Source organism: Dasypus novemcinctus, chromosome 21, assembly GCF_030445035.2.
Source record: "Dasypus novemcinctus isolate mDasNov1 chromosome 21, mDasNov1.1.hap2, whole genome shotgun sequence".
Taxonomy (NCBI): domain Eukaryota; kingdom Metazoa; phylum Chordata; class Mammalia; order Cingulata; family Dasypodidae; genus Dasypus; species Dasypus novemcinctus.
The window spans coordinates 8,241,516-8,264,214 of NC_080693.1; the positions used below are offsets into that span (position 1 = coordinate 8,241,516).

At 38.9% G+C, this 22,699-nt stretch overlaps 1 protein-coding gene and 1 long non-coding RNA gene across 2 annotated transcripts in view; both read left to right on the forward strand.

Moving 5' to 3' along the window:
* The window catches only part of LOC101431679 (uncharacterized), a 287,514-nt gene that overhangs the window by 131,465 nt on the left and 133,350 nt on the right, over positions 1-22,699 (forward strand). The gene's annotated exons all lie outside the window — the stretch shown is intronic.
* Positions 12,833-22,372, forward strand: LOC131274900 (zinc finger protein 596-like). Its single transcript, XM_058283278.1, has one exon. The coding sequence runs from the start codon at positions 12,833-12,835 to the stop codon at positions 13,781-13,783; it is 951 nt and encodes a 316-aa protein (XP_058139261.1). The 3' UTR covers positions 13,784-22,372.

Sequence of the window (22,699 nt, forward strand, 5' to 3'; positions counted from 1 at the left end):
GGCCTTCTCCGCTCCTCTGGTTTCTTCAAAATGTTAGCTGTAAACTATCAGGCAAATGACTTGTCTCTCCTGGGGCCACAGATCAAAGCTGAGAAAGTTCTCTCCTCTGGTATCTACTATATGAGGCACACTCTCTCCCTGTGTGTTTTCTTGAGTGAGTGCCCACTTATAGGAACCCAGCAAGGGGGCTGGGGAATCAGGTTGAAACAAAGCCCTAATCTTCACAGGTAGTTTAATTTAATCAAAACATGCCAGTTGAATCTAATGTAAACAAAGGTGATCACACCCAGAGGAGAAGTACAGTTTTAAATCATAATCCTCTTTTGGAATTCGTAAATAATATGAAACTGCTACACTCTATCCTCTGAATTTCAGAAGACACATTACAATATTGAAAAGTACAGCTTCAAGCAGTAACAGTGCTAAGTACAAAATCATATCACAATCAATTATAGAAATAGTTTGTCTTGGGGGCAAAGTCCGCTCTGGCTGTATAACTGTGACACAAAACAATTTGTCAGCTTCCAGTATACAAAGGGACAGACATAGGATAAACGTTTGAATTACCACTAGAAGAATTTGGGAGGGAAACATGCATCATAGGTCCCCAACGTATCCAAAACCCTGCGGAGCATACTCCATTAGATTTCAAAGCAAAATTACGGTTTCTTCTATCCTTGGTGTCTCATGAGGCCACCCTTTCCCACAGGCATGCCCAACAGTCATTTTTCTTCCTCCATGTTCATCAAGCATAAGGATGGTGACTGAGCTCCAGACCGCACCCTCCAAGAATGTTTAGGTGATGGCCACACTTTCCCAGTCTCTAGGGTATAGTCTCCACCCCCTTAGTACAGTGAGGTAGTGGAAACGTTCTCCCTCATCTCTGGTGTACATGCCCAGCCATCTCAGAACTGTGAGTTGGTGACCTGGCCTTCCCTAATCTATGAGAAACTGTCCAAACTCTCAGAGCAACAGGGTGTTGACCTCACTTTCTGCAAACCTTGGGGAATGTGCATCACCCTCTCAGTAGCCTGGGGTGGCAAAACTCTCCCTGAACAGCAGGTTCGAACATACACCATCTTCAAATGCCAGGGCAAACTTACTCTCACCATACGTATGGGTGGGATTCCTCTCTCAGCCCAAGGAAATATCTTAATTCCAGACTTCAGCTTCCATGGTTTTCCTCTTAAAGCCATCTCTCCTCTTTGTGTCCCTTTTAGTTCAGGCTGACAGTGGTTTTGTTTATACAGCTCTCAGAAAACTTGTTGGTTTAGCATGCAGGAAGCAGGGGTCCAAGCCTTCAGACAGTAATACTTTCCACAAGTCTTTCCCTGATAATTGAATGTTCAATCCTGGCTTACAATTTCCAAGTTAATTGATCAAATGTGGCCCTATTGTCTGGAGGCTTGGAATTTCTGGAATCAGTTTCTGGTTCCTTTGTGCTGAAGAATTTATCAGCTTATCTCTCTCATCCAGCATTTTGCTATAAGTTGCAGGGAGAAAGCAGGCTGCATTTTCCACATTTAGTTTGGAAATCTCATTGGGTAAGCGTCCAATCTCATCATTTTAGAATTCTGCTTTCCAAATAATATTAGCACTCAGTCTTGCTAAGTTCTGTGTAACTTTAAAACATGGATCGCCTTTCCTCCAGTTTCCATTAATAGTTTCATTAGTTCCTTCTAAGGCCTTATTGGAAATAACTTTAGCCTCCACATTCCTACCAACATTCTATTCAAAGCAATCTAGGCCATCTTTCAAGTATCTGACAGTTCCTCTAAAAAATACCCCTTACCCATTTATAAACCATTCCAGCATTTTTGGTAATTGCATCAGGAAATACCCCACTCTGCTGTTAGCAAATTTTGCATTAGCACTCCTTTGGCTGACAAATAGAGCATCCTTGCATTTTTCCCTTTAAATGATCTCTTCTAATGTGGCTCTTAAATTCCTCAATTCCAGCCTATTTTAATTGCTGATATAACTTCATGCACTTGGACACGCCTAGGTCAGCATTGACCTACATACAGCATAGACAAAATTCTGACAAAAAGAAATTATCGCTTGCCTCAAGAATGTTGTGTGACTAGGCTGTAATTTCATAGGATTACATCAGAAAACCATGAAAATGATGTTATTGATTAGCTAAAAGGCATAGCATTAAAATTAAACAGAATATACTTTTTAAATTTCAGAACTGTGAATTTAAAAAGAAAATAGAAAATATTCTTTTGGGATCAAGTATCCATACCTAAAATGAAAATACATTGCTTGATTTCACTTTTGAAATAGTTTTTGTTCCATATGTTAAGATATACCTGAAAACTTTCATACTTTTAGTTTTAAAAAATATTGAATACTGATTGTAGGATTTTGTTTGAGACAATTAGAAAGTTCTGGTAATGAATGTTGGTGAGGAAAGCACAACATTTTGCATGTGATTCATTCTACTCACTTGTGTGCTTTGACATGGTTGAGATTGGAAAGTTTGTTGCATTCATGCTACCACAATTTATAAAAAGAGTAGAGAGAGTGACAGTTAAATGCAACACATCGCAAGCATATTTGGCTCAATGGATAGATCATCCTCCTACCACATGGGAAGTCCAAGGTTCAAACCCAGGATCTCCTGACCCATGTGGTGGGTGAAGCTGGCCCATGCACAGTGCTGATGCACACTAGGAGGGCTGTGCCATACAGGGGTGTCCCCCGTGTAGGGGAGAGCTACGCATAAGGAGTGCACCCCATAAGGAGAGCCACCCATGCAAAAAAACCGTAGCCTGCCAAGGAGTGGGGCCGCACACACGGAGAGCTGACACAGCAAGATGACACAACCAAAAGAGACACAGATTCCTGGTGCCGCTGACAAGAATACAAGCGGACACAGAAGAACACACAGCGAATGGACATAGAAGACAACTGGGGGGAGGGGAGAGAAATAAATAAAATTAATTAATGTAACACATGATCCTGGAATAGATCTAATAATAAAGTATTGCACATTCTATTCATGGAAAATCAGTAATGAAACTAGATTAATTTACTCTGGAAATCTCTAGTTTTGAAGTTCATAGGGTTTTACAGTTCTTAGAACATCAACAAAATTTGACATGAACAGAAGTGAGATAGTATTTCCTATGTTTAGTAGTAATATATGCACACTTTTCAAAATGAAAATGTTTTTCTTTGAATATATATTTGCAACACAGATATTTATATAAACTACATTGATGCCCACATCTTTTGAATGTTGGTCGATTACAAGTCCTCTTAGAAATGAAGAGTAGTAGAGATGTTCTTCCTGTGACTACTCTAGAATCCTTGCCTAGGACAAAATTCACAAAACCTGTGGGGAACGATATCAAGACTGATGCAGAGACTTTGAGGAGGAATTAAAGGGTACAGTCTGTTTTCCTTAATTGCGTCTGAATGATTTCTCTAATTTGAGCATAAAGATTGTGATAAAGAAGGCATGACTTGATTAAAAGTATCTTCATTGTCATCTGAATTAATCAGGGTGTGTCTTCTAGGTTACAGGAGTGGTGACACAATCAACTGCATACAACAAGAGTCCTTCATGAAAATGGTCCTTTTTCTACAGTGAGAAAGGAACTCTTAGTACTGGACTAAGGGTGAAAGCCTCATCAGTGTCTTGTTTTCCTTGCATGTTTGATCTGTTTGGATTCTGGTAAGTAAAGAAGAGAATTTTAACCAGAAGGGACAGTCCTTATTTTGTAAATGATTTTGTTGTTTGAACTGTAATTGTTGGATTTGATTCTGGGCACTTAGACCCAGGCAGTCTGAGGTCGGGTTATGTTATTGTGGACATGCAGTTTTTCTGAATTCATGATTCATTTGTATTTCTTAAAGTGAAATTTCCTTAAAATCTTTCAGGGATTTGTTTTATGCAATTGCACCAGTAAAGGATAGACAAAGAAATAAATGTATACTGACAAATTACATGAGTGAACTGAAGGAAATAAACTGTATTTAGCCCTAGATTAGCATATTACTCCATGTTCTTTGTCCACGCGTCATGGACAAGGCATGTAATTGGAGACAGATGTAAATACACTGAAGGGCATGAGAAATGTTCTGAATAGGTGTCTGTTGAAATGAGTAAGTGTCCAATATATTGGACTATGAGCATCAGGTGAGTTAGAGGCTAATGTTTTGATAGTAGAATCAGTTCCTGTATGGTAGGAGAACCTGGATAGGGGTCATAATTGTGTGAATAAACTATATGAAGAAGAAATTTGGGTAATAAGTTGGGAACTCTGATTATCAAAATGAAAGGTGACATTCCAGGTAAATCCTCATTGGAACACTTCAGGAATTTGAATTGTGAGACAGGCGGAAAAAATGGAAATTCTGGCTGTCCTTTTCTAGTCATGTAATTTTAAACATTACTAAAGATTTCTGAACCTCTGTTTCATTTGTTGAATGGGTAATTTAGACTTACTCAGCAGGGTTACTTTGAGGATGACATAACCAAATATGAAAGTGCTCTAATGATGATTGAGAGCATATACTTCTACTTCTTTCTGATGCAGGGAATTCTAAGGGCTAAAATTGCATGATGGGAGCTATTGATGTCTCCAAATGGAACAAGCCTTGAATTGATCAACCTCATAATGAAATACGTTCTTCAGTATCTTGGGTGATGCCCAAGTCCAGTGGGATAAGATTTAGAACTCAGTGTTGGTAAGTGATATCATTAGACACCTGTGTGGAAGAACCAAGATGATTTAGGGCAAGTGTACTCAAGGATAGATGTAAAGTAATGTGATAGCCAGGTCCTGAGCCTCAGCAGACTCCAGCACCTACAATCTGATCTATTGGACTTACCACACTCAGCTAAGATGGAGTTGAAGAAGGACAACCACCACATCATGGAGCCTAGAGTGATTACAACTGAAAATGGGAGGATTGCATCCAGCATCCAGGTGGAATCTGACCCTCCTCTTGACATAGAGGTGCAATGGACACAACCAATCCAATGTCCACATAGAAGAGGTGGCATTGGATTGGGAAAAGTGGACATAATGGACAAAGGGTATGGGGAAAGGCAGGAAGAGATGAGAGGTGGAGGCGTCTTCGGGACATGGAGCTGCCCTGGATGGTGCTTCAGAGGTAATCACCGGACATTGTAAATCCTCACAGGGCCCACTTGATGGAATAGAGGAGAGTATGGGCCATGATGTGAACCAATGTATATGAGGTGCAGAGGTGCCCAAAGATGTACTTACCAAATCCAATGGATGTGTCATGATGATGGGAACGAGTGTTGTTGGGGGGGGGAGAGGGGGGGTGGGGGGGTGGGGTTGAATGGGACCTCACATATATATTTTTAATGTAATATTATTACAAAGTCAATAAAAAATAAAAAAATTAAAAAAAAAGGATAGATGTAAAGTAAAGCAGAAAGGGTGTGAAAGTCCAGGAAACTGGGATGGATGTTTCATAAGCCCAGGAATTCTATATGAGAAATTCTAGTTTGGTTACTCTGACAGTGGAGACCCAACGTTTTGAGACTCAGGGAGGGAATTGGAAATCTCTGAACACCATTGGCTAATGAATATATAAAACTCAATTATTTTCATGCTCTTTTCTGTACAATGAAGCTAGGTATTCATACCTTCTTTGTTCTCCAGAGTAGCCAGGGCCTTCTTACTCTTGACTGGTGGAGAGGACGGTCCTCCCCCTATTTCTCTTGGAGCACACTTCATTTTCCTATTGATGGGGATGGGGTTACTTCCAAGTGAAGGGTTGGGATTCATGACAGGTGAGACTGGAAACTGGGGGCAAGACCAGATTTTCATAGCTTCTTTTTCCATTGTCAACTTTGTTTACCTAGGGCTTATTTCGTGGAGTGAAAACCCAGAGGAAGTCAGTTATCAATTGAACTATTTACAGTGCAACCACCGGTGAGTAGGATATCCTACTGATATTACCACTGTGTTGTCAGCAGATGGGTTGGTTTCTCCTATTAGCATGGATATTATAAGCTCATTTAGGAGATATTTAATGATCTGAGCTGCAGTTACTTTGCCTAGGTCTCTGTGACAGTGGTGATAGGTTACAGATTCATCAGTAGGTAATTTCATTTCTAACATTACACAGATTTGTTCCAGACTCCGTTAAGTCTCTGTATTCACTAGAGAGATTTTTTTCTCAGTGAGCCCATGTCTTCATTGGAGTAGTAATGCACTCATTGATCATTTTAATCCCTGCATTTGGCTTTCACATGTATTAGTAGTTGAATATAGCTGACAGAGATGAGTAAGATCAGAAGTTTGCAGTCAGTAGGATAACTGACATTTCAGCAGGTGAGTTCAAACAGCATATTGCTACAGGTGCTCAGGTGAAGGGCTGTACATTGTTGAGAAGAGTAAAAGTTAGGGTTAGATAATAGAAGAGGAATAATTCATTTCTCACAGTTTCTAATTCCTTAATGTATTGCTATTTATTTGCACATTTTGAAAACTTAAATAAAGATCATTAAAATTCTCCTTACCCACTTGACCAAAACTGTTCAAATTCCACTTTTGTAGATAATCGTTCTTCAAATGTTATTGATTGAAGTAATTATAAGAAGTATTGTCTTGTATTTATTTTTCTTTAATTTTGTTTTTTATTTTTACTTTTTAGAGATTTATTTTTATCCCCTTCCTGCCCATTTTCTGCTCTCTGTGTCCATTCACTGTGTGTTCTTCCGCGTCTGCTTGCATTGTGGCACTGGTAAACTGCATCTCTTTTTTGTTGCTTCATCTTGCTGTGTGAGCTCTCCGTGTGTGCAGTGCCACTCCTGGGTGGGCTGTGCTTTTATCACATGGGACGGTTCTCCTTGTGGGGTGCACACCTTGCGCTTGGGGTACTCCTACACACGTGCTCTCCTGCATGGCACCACACTCCTTGCATGTGGCAGCACTGCACATGGGCCAGCTCCAAACGGGTCAGGAGGCCCTCAGGATCAAACCCAGGACCCTCCATATGGTAGACAGACAATCTACCAGTTGAGCCATGTCTGCTTCCCTTGTCCTTTATTTTGGCATGCATTTAGGAGTACTCTAGTATTTAGAGTAAAATTTATGGCCCTTTGGAATTCTTGAATAACTTGAGAGACCATAGTGGATCAAGATACTTCCTGTACTATTGACCATACAGAGGGAGTAAAGATACAAGAGAGACAATGAACAGGGGTATTTGGAGGTCCCAAAGAGAGTGCAGGTCAGAAGGTCTTATTCCCCTGGATTAGTGAATTTGTTCAGTACATCACCTCAGGAGTCCGTGGTGTGTGCTGCTGAACTGTCTGTATGGTGAACACCTGGGCTATGTAGAGTTGGGTGCATCAGCATCCACTGATCCAGAGTTTTGTATGATTCCTGTTTAGCTCAGCACAATGTTGGACTTTGCTGTAAGGTTCTCTGCCATTATAATGAATAATAGATCTCTGACTTATGTTTAGATTGGAAGCCCTTTACACATTAGCTCATTGGATCTTTTTTTTTTAAGGTTTATGTTTTATTTATTCTCTCCCCATCATCCCTCCTCCCCCACAGTTGTCTGCTCTCTGTGTCCATTCGCTGTGTATTCTTTTGTGACCGCTTCTATCCTTATCAGCAGCACCGGGAATCTGTTTTTTGTTGTTGTTGTTGTGTCATCTTCTGTCAGCTCTCCATGTGTGCAGTGCCATTCTTGGGCAGGCTGCACTTTCTTTTGCCCTGGGCAATCTCTCCTTATAAGGTGCACTACTTGTGCATGGGGCTCCCCTACATGGGGGACACCCCTGCGTGGGACAGCACTCCTTACGCATATCAGCACTGTGCGTGGGCCAGCCCAGTGCAGGTCAAGGAGGCCCGGGGTTTGAACTGCGGACCTCCCATGTGGTAGACGGACGCCCCATCCCCTGGGCCAAGTCCGCTTCCCAACAACATCCTTAATTAGTGTGGTACATTTGTTACAATTGATGAACACATATTGGAGCATTGCCACTAAGTATGGATTCTACTTTTCAGTATAGGTTAAGCTCCCTCCCACACATTTTTGTAACTTATGACAAAATATGTAATGGCCTGTATCCTTCACTGCAGCATCATTTAGGATGATTCCAGTGTCTAGAAAATGCCACCATATTACACCTATTTTTTAAAAACAGATTATATAAACTTTACATAAATGTGATATTCTTATATAATGGAGTTTTATGTGTCTGTGTGTCTCTGGGTGTGAAAAGCAGGTGACCATTCAGCAATGAGAATGATCTGACTTGAAACTCAAAGTCAGTATGAGATTTCTGAAAAGTCGCCACTTTCTCATTGTCTCCTCTCAAACATCCTTCTCTGCCCTCTCTGAATCCTTATGTCCATGATGTTTTTAGGAGTTAGTGAACTTGAAAGATGTAATTATAGACTTCACTCAAGAAGAATGGGCCTTGCTGGACACATCTCAGAGAAAGCTGTTCAGAGATGTGATGCTGGAGAATATCAGTCATCTGATCTCAATGAGTGAGTCTCTCAAATGTACCTATCTATATCAATTTTCTCTTATTTTCTCAAGAAGTATCTAGAACTGCTTGTCCATATTGTTTTGTATATTATATTTTAATTTTAAACTCTATATACATAATATGTTTTACTATTTTATAACATGCACAAATACCTAAAAGAAATATGTTTCTTATTACATCTAGTTTTTCACGCAACTGGATTGTAATCATCTTCAACACAAACATCATGTCTTTCTTCTACTCAATGTCCAACACTCAGAGCAGTGCTGGGAATTCAATGATTATTTTCTTACAGAATATGTGTGTTCAATATATGTATCTTAATATTCTACTCAAGGGATTTAGCGTGAATTCAGATTATATTCATAAAAACAACGTGCATTTCCTTTTACACATTTTTCTAGGGAGCTTATGTTATAGTGTTCTTTTTGAAAATAATAATGAACCATTGTAGAAACCTAGAATTTCTCCTTGCTTGAAAATATAAAGAGTTCTCAAGGGTGTCTTTGAACTTGGGCATCAATAACCAAAAGTCCTTACTGTATTTGGGTAGTAGGTTAAGATTAAGAGTTAATCCTTTAATGGTGAAAATTGTCAATGTTCTCTATTTGAAGGTTCTTTTCCCTTGACTGACCTTCAATGTTTATCTTATTTTTCTTCAGTCACTAAAGTGGTTTAAAGCTGTTCATACCACCAAAAACATGTTCCTAAATTGAATGCATTCCTCTTCATATGAACATTGTACATAAGATCTTCTGATGAGGTTATTTCAGTTAAGGTGTGTCACAACTCTATCAAGATGAGTATTAATCTTCAGTGCTTTATAAGAGAATGACATTCAGACAGAGAGAAAGCTGAGGGAAGTAACAGGCTGAAATCAATAAAACCCAGAGGAGAAGAAGTAGACCAAGAGATGCCATGTGCCTTGCCAAATGACCACCTCAGGACCAGTTGTTGCCAACAGCCAACCGAGAATGCCACGGTCTTGGGGGAAAAATTCTTGCCTTGATGATGCCTGGATTTGGCCATCTTCCCACCCTCAGAACCATAATGTGATACATTTCCATTTTTTCAGCCAACCCATCTCAGGTTATTTGCTTAAGCAGCCTTGGAAACTAAAACAAAATTTTGAACCACAAGTGTGAGATGCTGCTGTTGCAAATATCAAAAATGTGGAAAGAGCTTTTGAATTAGTTAATAGGTAGAGGCTTGAAGAAGTGCAAGTGCTTTTTTAAAAAAGGCCTAGATTGCTTTGAAGAGATCATTGGTAGGAGTATGGATGCTGAAGAGTCTCCCAGTGAAGACTTAGAAGGAAGTAATGAATTGGAAGCTTTAGGAAATGAGATATTTGTCTTAAAGGGGCAGAGAAGTTGGCACAATTGAGTTTTGAAGTCAGATGGAAGGCAGACTTTTAAAGTGGTGAAGTCTTACATTTTGCTGAGGGTATTTCCAAACTAAATGTGAAAAGAGTAGCCTGGTTTCTCTTTGTAACTTATAGGAAAATGTCAGAGGAATGGGATATGGTTTGGAAAATTCTGAGATTCTGGGACTTGAGTCCTCAGAGAAGAGTGCTCTATGTGAGGGTTTAACTGAACATAGAATAAATCATCAATTTCTGTTTAAGTCAGTATTAGAAGAGCAGTCATCTAGGAAAGATCTGTGGGAAGTTTCCTCTAAGATGGTTTGGATCTCTGCGTACCATATACAAAACAGACAAGTTTTTTGCCAGATGTGTATGAATGAAACCACTGTGAGCTGATATTAAAATGGACAGAAAAGGGATCTGTTAAAGGAAAAATCACTTCAAGGTCAGAGCCATGGAAGCTACAGTCTGGACTGTAGACATGTTATCAAGGCAAGACAGCAGGTCCATGCATTTATGTGGAAAGGGTGAGTCTGCCCCATGCTCAGAGTTGGCCAGCTCTCTGTCCTATTGTTCATGAAGACTGCTGCCACCCTAATGTTCTGGATGGCTGGAACCTGTGCTCATGGAATTGTGGAGTTTGGCCACTACCCCACTGTTCTGAGAGGGTTGTGCCTTTTCCCTAGGAATTCAGAGTTGGCCACCATGCCAGTGTTAACAGAGAGAGGGGCCTTCTCACCATGGTTTGGAGAAAACATGGCTGCTGCACAAGCACTTCGAAGGGGTGAGGCTGCATCTTCAACAGTCCTGGAGATTAAAATATTGTCCAGAGCTGAACCTCACACTTTGAAATCTAATGAAACATTCCTTGCAGGGTTTCAGAATTCTTTGGGACCTGGGATTCCTGTTTTTGTTCAATTTCTCCCTATTGGAGTGGAAATATTTGTCTTCGGCTTATCCCTCCATTGTATGTTGAAAGAAGATAACTTGTTCTGTAGACTGCACACATCATAGATGGGAATTGTGCCCCAGGATTTACCACACCCATCATCAATTTTGATTGTACTTTGTACTTCACATTGTTTCTGAAATGACTTAAGCCTTTTGGGATATTGTGATGGGTTAAAAGTATTTTGCATCTAGAAAGAACCTGTCATTTTTAGGGTTAGAGGATGATGTGTGGTGGTTTGATGTTTTATGTACTCCATAAAAACATACTTAAATAGAATCAATTCTTGTAGGCATATACCCATTGTTAGTAGGGCCCTTTGATGAGATTACTTCAGTTATAGTGTGTCTCACCTCATTCATGAAGGGACTGAATCCTGATGCAAGAGTCCTTTATAAGAGAATAAAATTCAGACAGACAAAAAGACATTAGAAGTAATCTGAAATCAGTGACACAAGAAGAGAATAAAGTGATCAGGAGATATTTCCATGTGCTTTGCCATGTGACAAGGACCAAGGGTAACCATCAGCCATTCCGAGAATCTCACAGTCTTGGAGAGAATGCATTGCCTTGATGGTGCCTTGATGGTGCTTTGATTTCAACATTTTCCTGGTCTGAAAACCATAATAAATTGCCTTTGTTTAACCCAAGCTATTCATGGTATTGGCTTAAGAAGTCTTAGAAAGTAAAACAGTCACCTTTCCTGGATTTGATGGTAATGCACTGTTAATGGCACAGAACTCAAAATTTCATTTATTTTTACCACTACCAGGATATCAGGTCTGCAAATCACATGTACTTTCCCAGTTGGAACAAGGAGAGGAACTGTGGAGAGAAGGAAATGGATTCCTCCAAAGTGAGAATTCACGTAAGCTCTCAGATGCTGTGCTTCATGCTAATGAGGAATCTGTTGACTGGTACATAGGTTACTGAAAATAACAACTGTAGATTTCCTTAAGTGAGTTAAATTTTCTGAAATGCAGTTGTCAATATTGGGAAAATTTTCCTTGGATGTTGTCATGATTCCATTGACTTATCAATCTCTACTGTAGTGTAATAGTACATAGTACATTGTACATAATAGATATGTTTATACTGTAAAGATTTATCATTCACTTAATGGACATTTTCTTTTTTTCCTCTTGGATGGTTATTCTTTTTACCTCCCCAACATACCAGCTTTTTAATAATTTTTCTTATATTTCCATTTTGAAAATATTTTCTATTTGTCAATGTGGTATAAAGGTTTCTCCTGCATAGAATATTGCTTAATTTGATATTATTTGGCATATAAGTGTCATATTTGAGACAAATATAGAATAAGATGTGACTTCAACATTTTGATTTCCCTAATCCTAGTCTACCAACATTTTTTTACTGTTGTTTTTTTCCAGTTCTTTCAGGCAGAGAAAGTTGTCTTAAAAAACTAATGCTCTCCATGCAGCGTATCTGCAGGAAAGACACACCTACAATCGTGTCATTGGTAAGCTTCACAGGTATGAACCCTTGTCTTCCAAATAGATACTTGGGAGTAGAATGAATTAGGAATTCAGTACAGCCACTTAACTGTAGGTATGTTGATCTTAAGTGTTAATCAAGAATAAGTGGGTGATAGTTTGCAGTTAGGGAAAAATTAACTCAAACACAAATGTATAACCTGGGTTTTTTATAGATATATTTGCATAAACACACTTCTTATGATTAATCTTTGAAACATTATAAAGTCTTCCAAAGTTGATTAGATAGTTCTGCAGTTGGGATGCAAAAGAAGAGAAGATCTCTGTGAGTGCAGGAGAATAACTTGATATTCCAACTAACATAAGGAAGATTTTATTTGGAGACTGTCACTAGGATTCATATGTATATGAATGGATTCATATGTATATGAATGGATTTTTGTAAAATCTGTGGTCTCTTATCTACTTCCCTGAAGCAGAAATCTCATACTCAATAGAATGGCATTACATGTAATGAATTGCCAGATTTTACTCACAAATCCAGAGTGAATAAACATATGTCTTTTACTCAAAAGGTCAAGAAACTCTACTTCAGCAGTCTATTTGGAAAATCTCTCCGTGACAAGTCATCTTCTAATCTACAAAAGCAAAATCACCAAAGAAGAAAATCATATGAATGTCATCTATGTGGGAAAGCCTTCCATAGATGTTTTGACCTGAGGCAGCATAAGAAGGCTCACACTGGAGAGAAACCCTACAAATGCCATGTATGTGGGAAATCCTATGCTTACTCGTCTGGTCTGAGACAACATGAGAGGACTCACACTGGAGAGAAACCGTATGAATATCTTATATGTGGAAAAGCCTTCACCATCTCTTCTGTCCTGAGAAAACATAAGAGGACTCATACTGATGAGAAACCCTATGAATGTCATATATGTGGAAAAGCCTTCACCTCTTATGTCTTCAGAAGACATGAGAGTACTCACAGTAGAGACAAACCACATAACTGTCTCTCATGTAGGAAAGCCTTCTGTTATTGTTCTGGCCTGAAAGAACACAAGAGAAGTCATACTAGAGAGAAACACTATGAATGTCATACATGTGGGAAAGCCTTCAACTCATTTACTTTCCTGAGAAAACATGAGAGGTCACACAGAGAGAAACCCAGTGAATGTCATGTATATGGGAAAGCCTTCACCTATTTTTCTGCCCAGAGAAAACATGAGAGGACTCACACTGGAGAGAAACCATATGAATGTCACCTATGTGGGAAAGTTTTCCATCATTGTTTTTCCCTGAAAGAACATGGGAGATCTCACACTGGAGAAAAACCATATGAATGTCTTATATGTGAGAAAGCTTTCACTTGGTCTTCTGTCTTGAGAAGACATGAAAGAACTCACACTGGAGAGAAACCCTATGAATGTCTTGTATGTAGGAAAGCCTTTACTCATTCTTCTGCTCTTAGACGACATGAGAAATATCATACTGGAAAAATACTGTAGGAATAGCATCTGTTTGGGGAAGCTTTAGGGAAATTTTGTAACCTTAGACAACATGAGAGAACTGAAACAAGAGAGGAACCCTATGACTGCCATACACCTGAAAGGCTTTGGTCAGTGTTCTAATCTTACATTACAAGAGAGAACTCATACTTTAGATGTTTTGATTATGGAAGGTAGTGCAGTCTTCTATTTAACCTTCAAACATACTAAAGAACTCGAATATTGAGGAAACTGTGTTTATGATCAATCTTTCAGAGCCTTTAGTCATTCTACCTACTCCATCAATTTAAGCCAGTTCATCCTGGAGCAAATTGATATAAGTGCCACCTTTGTAGGAAAGCTTGTAGAAGATATTGTGTAGATATACAACACTAGACAACTCATAAATGTAATGAAATTGGAGGAGTCTTCATCCACTGCTCCAACTCATAGAGAAACTTATTTTTTACAAGACGAAATCCCTTGATTGAGTGCCAGATAATTTATGGTGAAGATGGTATTCAAAATCATTTATTCATACATTAACATATGAGGGCAAGTGAGAATTCACACTGTATACAACTCTTACCAGTGCCACAAGTGAAGACATGCCTTCAGTGATCAGTCATTCCTGAGCATTAATATTCTTATGCTGAGGTAACAATCCTGAAGTCATTTAGGAAAATCTTCAGCTGGATTTCCCATCAGAACATTCAGTGGAAAGTAAAGTGCTTTATATAGACCATTTAACATACAATTCAGAAAATAGTCAAGAGCTTGAACAAGTCTCAATATTTAAATTAAGTGGGATAACAATATAGAACTGTGAAATGACAAAGGTATACTGAATGATGGATATAAAGTGAGATTGATTCAAGGGATCAGTATATGCATATATCCAAGCAAGAGATCTTGTTGCTGAAAATCTTTTATGTTAGGTTACATTTTACTTTTGTTTTTCTGCAGTTCTAAACACAAAAGATTTGCATCAAGCAGAAAATCAGTTTGAGTGTTAAACATTTAGAACACGAATTTATGATTTTTATCTATTACCTTAGTATTCTAAGATGTGCTTTTGGCAAGGTTAAAAACAGTCATGGATAAACACTTTAGAAGTAATGTCTATGGTATATACATACTCCTTTTGAAGTATCATTTACTATTGCCCTCACGTTTTAAAAAGGAATTGTAAATGAAACTAAATATAATGAAACATGTCAGTCATGTGAATTGTGGGTTCATTGGTTAGAGAAGTCCCCAGAAAGCAGAATCTGTTAGTGTGTCATTCCATGCATTAGTATTTTATAATAAAAAGGCTTTTCCAACAAGAACATGAAGATAACATCAAGCAAGCACATGAAATTACATTGAAGACATAGGGAGTGTCCGATTTTCAGAATGTACAGTTTTCAGGAGGATGGCATCTGTTTCATCTCAGGTTTAAATTAGGTGGCCTGTAAATACTACTTTAGCCCAGATCAGAAACCACCCCTGGGGAGTGCTTTGGGGAGTGCATTCCATTTGAGAAGTAGAAAGCAGTTGGATATATTGCGATTGGGTTTTGTCTTTGTAGCTTCAAGAGAGAACTTCCGAATTCTCCATTCCTTCAAAGCTGTGCATTCCCCAACATACTTTCCAATGCCTTGTTTTCCTTACACTGCACTCACTGTTCAGTGCCCCAATACCTTTAGATGGGGTCACCACCCAGTTATTCTTCCAGATGGCCTTCATGTTGTTGTTCTTTGAGTTCTCCATTTCATTGTCTTCTCACCCCATTGTTGTGGGGGGTGAAATGTTCCTATTAGGTCATTTTTTGTTATAGTGAGGTACCTAGTTCTGCCTGGAATCCATTCAGATATCTGAACACTTTGCAGAAGTGTCTCTACAACCAACAATATGCATGAGAATTGCTGTGCCATATCTAGATTATCTACAGTGGTTTTCTCTATGACAAAACTCATCTCATTTTAGTTTTACAAGTTTCCTCCATGAACCAAGCCATACCATCAGTAGGAATGATTTTTGTCATCCACTATATTGACTTCACTGCAGACACCTGGATTTTTTTTTTTTTTTTTTGCCATTTGAGCACCTGTATCTTAAGAGACTGATGAAGGTGTGCATCCCTCCTTTCCCCATCCATCCTAATGCCAATAAACGACTTACGATCCCTAGTGGGATCCTCGAATCCTTATCTCCATCCCTAAGCATTCTTTTTAAAGAGTAAGAGCAGGGTACAATTGATGCGAGCGTCCTTCCTATCTGACTCATTAGAGTCAGAAGTGTCTTCCTCACTGACCTGTACCATGTACAAGGAAGCCTTAGCAACCTGTATGTTCCTGTTTTCTGGGGTGCATCAAGGGCTCATTGGGCAACTCTGCAGAACTCTATGCTTTTCCAATTCTGAGAGTGCTGAGATCAGCTCAGTGATAGGTTGGCTCAAAGGGAAGGTGGCGTAAAACTGAAAGAAATGAAAGACAGAGAAAGACACAAGATAGGAGATAAAGATGGAACCAGGGGACTCAACAGCTTCTGGAACTGAGAACCTTGACCCTAGTTTCCACATGGTATTGTTTGGAAACTAGTGAGCAGCTGTTTCCTATCAGAACTGCAGCATCAACTACAATAGGGAATAACTGCAACATCTGCAATAAGGCAACATCTACAATAGAACAGGTGAAACTCTTTTTCCCACATTTCCCCATTTTTGTTTTTGCTAAGTCTATGCAAATGACGTTTTACTGATTAACAGAGCTTCCTGAATGATATTTTCACTTTTACATTTAAACAATACTCATTAAATTTTTTCTCAATACATTCAACAAGGTACATTTATATATCACAGTTCATCAAATCACCTAAGTACAAAATGTTTCATTATTAAATTTCTGATTACTATTCAAGCATTTTATACATAATCCATAACTGCAACAATGAACAATAAGACTTCAACCTAGAAGACATTTAATGACTAGACTTTCATTACTCATGGGCTTAATATTCCCCACCAGCAAGGCTATATAGGCCAGTACTTGATCAAAAACATCTCATCTTCCCCAATTTGTATAGTACTGTTAGCATCTTCACTGGACCTGGGGCCTCATCCAATTCACAGGCTAAGTCAATATCCACCTTCTCCCTCTATGTTTTGAAGCAGCCTGTGGAGGTCCTCCTATTCCCATGAAGGACCTTTCCTAATTAACACATCTTAGGGATAAGAGTTTTTAGTATTCCAACAATATTACAAATTCTATTAACATAAGAAAACATTGTACTCTATCAATTACAGCAGAGAGTATACTTTTATCTTACCCAACAGTTGAGAATTTGATAGAGTAGCAGGGACCCTACAGCTTGTCCCAATTTTTTTGCCTATTCCAGGCCCTTAAGATACCATTGTCTCTGATGTTAGTAGGCTCACTGCCACAGGTTTCTTCTATACAGCCAGTTTGAGTGCCATCAGGCCAGGGCAAAAAGCCTTGAAGAACTGCAAAAGTCCATTGCTGACCTTTTCGTACAGTTTTTGCACCTTTTGTATTCATTCAGGCTTGTTTTAATTTTGCAAAACACATTATCTCACTGAATGCTACCACGATACTTTTACAATTTCCTATATGCATACTAGTTCTGTCCCACATATCTCCATATTACCATTTTATTTTAGGAAAAAATACACCTTATAACATTTCAGTTAGCATTCCCACAAACTTTTTACCTTTTGCAATATTCACTTTTATCTTTCATTTTATCCTTTTTCTTTTTCTCTTTTCCTTTTTCTTTTTTCTTCCTTTTCCTTTCTTGTTCTTTCTTCCCTTTTCTTTTTTCTTTCCTTTTTCTTTTCTACCTTGTTTTTCCTTCCTTTTCTTTCTTTTTCCCTTCCTTTCTCATTTTTCTTTTTTTCTTTTTACCTCTTTTTCTTTTTTGAACAATTACACACACTGAAACATACAACACACACACTGACATTGAACAAACAAAAGCAGTTCCAAATCTATTAATCTAGAATTTCTTCATTGCTTCCTTTTATAATTCAACATTTCTTTTCCAGTTTTCCTCCTCTCAATTTTCTTCTTAATCTCTTTCTGTCCCAAGCTATACTTGGTTTATGATGCCATGCTTGAACAAGTTCTATAGTTTAAATACTTTGATGTAGAGCCTTTCTAGTCTTCAGAATGAGACCCAGCCATGCAGTTTCCAGCATCCATCTCTCCATCTGCATAACCGAAGGTTCTGGATTCCACGGGAACTTTCGTCATCTCTTGGCATTCATGGCACGGCTCCATCCGTGTATCTGGCACCCACACAGGATGCTCTCTGTCTCTTGGGGAAATACAAGCAAACCCTTGAGGACTTTGAAGGCTTTCCAAATCACTCAGGGCGCTGCGCTATTACACTAACTTTTATTTCACTTGAGGCAATCCTTCTTCCCTTTGGGTCCCTGTTCGACACCAGTTGCTGTAAGCCTTCTTCCCTTCGTGCCCCATGTTGGGTGCCAGTTGCTGAGATCAGCTCAGCGATTGGTCGGCTGAAAGGGAAGGTGGAATAAAACTTAAAGAAATAAGAAAGACAAGAGAGGAGATAAAGATGGGACCAGGGGACTCGCAGCTTCTGGAACTCAGAGCCTCGACCCTAGTTTCCACATCATATTGTTTGGAAACTACCAAGCAGCTGTTTGCTGTCAGAACTGCAACATCATCTACAATAGGGAATAACTGCAACACCTGCAATAAAGCAACATCTACAATCCCACATGAGAGCCCTCTTTCTCTTTTTTGGCTTTTAGTAGGACAGTACTCTCTTAATTAAGGGGGCCACCTTCTGCCCCTAACAGCAGTTTTTCTTTAGGGAGCACATCTTCTGATTTGTCTCCACACTGCTTTGCTTTGATAAAGCCACATTGCTGTCCTTAATGGGCCAGCCCTGCCCCCTCAGTTTTCTTCTCTTGGTAGTTCTTTGTGTTCCTTCTTTGGCCCTTCTGGCACAGTTTCTCATTCCCTCCTTCTGGGCCACTTCAGTGAAAATGGCAGATGCTGGGCTTCTGATTCCAGGCCAAAACAGAACATTGTTGTGGATATTTTCTACCATTTTGCCCATTACTCTCACTGAAATTTAGGTACAGGGCTATGTCCCAGGGCAGGCCTTGTTTCATTAATGCCTCCAATGCCCTCCAAGGCAGGACCACCTCATCCATATCCTGACCATAAGTGGGATGGTGTAGCCAGTTGTTTTTCCTTTACCTAAAGTGAATTTATTGCCTCCTGAACACTCTTTCAGAGTTTTTTTCTTTTCTGGACATTTGCTAAAGTTAGAATTATCAATTTCATGCTCTCAGCCTCTGACACTGAATAGATGCATTTGTCTTCATCTCTTTTTTTGGTTGTCCTGCTATAAGTATTTCTCTCTTCCATTTCAACTGTTCTATCTGCTGTATCACTTATTCTATCATTTCAAGACTGATGTTGTATGCCTCTAATGTGGCTTTGATATCACATGTCTTTCCCATGAGCTCTGTTACTTTTCAGGTTTTCACATTCTTTGTTCTTGCTTTCTTCTTGATGTATTTTACCTCTTTAGTCATATTGGCTTTCATCTTATTACTTTGATTTTGGAAATTTGTGTGCATCTCATTGGCTGGTTGTCCGAATTCCTGCGTCTCCTCTGGGCCTTTGATATATTCCTTTTCTTGGGCCATTTTTTCCATTTTCTTAGTATGCCTTGTGATTTTTTCGTGGTGTCTAGGCATCTGATTAGGATGGTGAGTGTACTTGTATGTTCAATTTCTCTTTCATAGAGATTAGAAGGAGACTTGCATCTTGCCATTCTTTGATTCTTGGTTGAACAAATAGATAAATAGGACTTTCTCAAAATTAAGCACTTGCATGTCAAGGAACTTTGTCAAAAGGCTGAAAAGTCAGCTGACTACATTCCATGAAAACATTTGATAATCACATATCCAGTAAGGGTTTAATATCCTTGATATGTAAAGAGCTCATACAACTCAACAATAAAAAGACAAACTACCCAATTAAAAAATGTGTTCAACATTTGAAAAGGCAACTGTCCATAGATGTTCAAGTTGTGAAAAAACACATGAAAAAGTTTTCAGCCTCACAAGCAGTTACGAAAATTCAAATGAAAAAGTACAATGTAATATCATTTCACTTATTAGTTTGGCCACTCATTTAAAAATTGGAAAACTGTGAATGTTGGAGAGGATGTGGAGAGATAGAAATGCTTATTCACTGTTGATGGGATTGTAGAATGGTATAGCCACTATGGAGGAATGGCATCTTCTAACAAATTTGGATATAGACTTGGCCATGTTACCCAACAGTGTCATTACTACATATATACCCACAAGAACTGAGAACAGTGACATGAACAGACATCAGCACACCGCTGTTCATAGCGGCGTTATTAATGATTGCCAAAGTTTGGAAACAACCCAGATGTCCATCAGCTGTGCTATATACACATGGTGGAATATTATGTAACTGTAAAAAACAAAGTCAAAGCATATAACAACATGGATGAACTTGGAGTACATTATGTTAGTGATGCAAGCCAGATATAAAAGGCCAAATACTACATGAATGTACTATAATGAACAATAGATCATGTAATCTTGTGGATTTAGTAACTTGAATATGGGTTACCAGAAAATAGAAGGAGTTAGAGAATGAAAAGCTGAGGATTAACTTGTACAGAATTGTTAAGAAGGATATATGTTAATTGGAGATGAATAGAAAAGTTCAAAGCCCGATATAATGTTTGTAACTAGCAGTAGTATTATATGGGGTATGAAAGTGGTTTAAAGGGAACATTTAAGGTTATATGTATAACTAAAAGGAAAGCTAAAAAATATAGAACATGGGACTGTATAGCATAGGAAAACCACATGTGAAATAGGATATGGATAAAATTACATATATGGGGCCGTACTTCTCTGAAACTGAACAAATGTATGTTCTTTTTGTTTCTTTTTATTTCTTTCTTTTATAAATGTAAATACTGCAAGATGTTACTAACAGGGGGAAAAATATATGCTAAGTGAAAGAAAACTGACACAAAGTATTACATGTTGTATGGTTCTATTTCTATAAAGCATAAATATAAATCAATTTGTAAGGCTGAAATTAGATTAGTGTTTTCGCAGGCCTGGGGAAGAACTGCTAGAGGAGAGGGAGTTTTCTTCCTGGAGTAATGAAATTGTTCTAAAATGTTTTTGGTGATGAATGCACAAAATTTTGATTATACTAAAATCCATTTGGATAGATCATGTGTTATTTAAATATGTCAAGAAAACTGCATAATAAATAATTGTACATGAATAACCGTAAGTAGCAGCTATGTACAGCTGGTGAAACAGATGGAGAGGTAAAGAAATTTCTTCCTTTTTTCTCTTTTTTTTTGTTTATTATAATTGAACTAAAGAAAATGCTCTGATAATGATTGAAGTGATGAATGTACAACTGTGTGATTGTATCAAATACCATTGATTGTGTACTTTGGATAAACTGTATGCTTTATTAATATGTATCAATGAAACTGACTTGTTTAAAAGATACTTTGCAGCCAGGGGCTCAGTGGTTAGCTTCCACAGGAGACAACTGAATCTATAATGCCCCCCTCTTTGAATAGATATAATAACCAAGCCATGTGAAGCTCCCCTGTCTTTTGCCCATATCTTGTCTTTTAACTAATGTATTTCACTTTCAGGAAAATACCTCATTTTGAAAGTTCCATTTTAACCAATGACAGGGTGATTCTGTGTTAAACATAACTTTTGACCTGAAAACAGCCTGGACTTGGTGCAGCTCCCACAAAGGGTCTGAAACTCCTCTGGGCAGTCATTTCAAACCCTTGAGACATGGTGGGGCAGGTGGCATGGGTGTGTACATGTGGCCAGCAGCCAGGGTAGTTTCCTTACTCTTCCTAGGATCCACCTCCTCATCTCTGCCCATCCCCCACAGCATTTTCTCATTGTTGACATAGAGATTGCTTGCATCTCAGTTGTACTTATGCATCTAGAGGGAGGCCAGCATCTTAGTCCATTACACCCTAGAGAGTTGGCAACTCCCAGGGATGGCTACTGCCATGCTGTGGAGTGCCTCTACCATGCTAGGGAGTGCTTTGTTGGCACACAGAGTGTTGGGGCAAGATATCTATTACCATGTGTAGCAGTCTGATAGAGTTATGAATTCCAAAAATAGATATTGGATTATGCTTATAATCTGATCTGTACCTGAGCATGATTGAGTTATGATTAGGGCATTCAGTCCCCACCCCTTGGTGGGTGGGGCTCACAGATAAAAGGCATGGCAAAGGATAGAGTTGAGGGTTTTTGAGGTTGGAGTTTGATGCTGAAGTCTTAAGCTGGAGCCCCAGGAAGTAAGCTCACAGAGGCAAGAGAAGCCAGCCCCAGGAAGAAAGAAGCCTTGAACCCAGAGAAAAGCAAGATCCAGGAATGTAGGAACCCAGGAAGCCTGAACCCTTGCAGGTGTCAGCAGCCATCTTGTTCCAAATAGATTTTGGTGAGGGAAGTAAATATGCTTTATGGCCTGGTATCTGTAAGCTCCTATCCCAAATAAATACCCTTTATAAAAATCACCCAGTTTCTGGTATTTTGCATCAGCACCCCTTTGACTGACAAATACACCACCTATATGGAAGGAGACTCACCACATGGAAGATAACAAGAGTCCATGCAGTTATTGGGGTGGGATCACCAAGAAAACATATGACTTACTCAGGCATTGGATGGACCACCAGTTTCTCCCAATGTGAAGAAACAGCAGGTTCAGCTTAGTGGGAATTGGTCCCTTATTGCCAGTGAGTCCCACTCCGAAGCTGATGCAGGGAAATGGTCTATGCACACCCCTCTTGTGTATAGTGCATAGTCAGCAATGGACCTGGCTCCCTCCCCACAAGAACAGA

Coding starts and splice junctions, on each gene's coding strand:
- LOC131274900 (XM_058283278.1), top strand. CDS start 12,833: ATGTCTTTTACTCAAAAGGTCAAGAAACTCTACTTCAGCAGTCTATTT.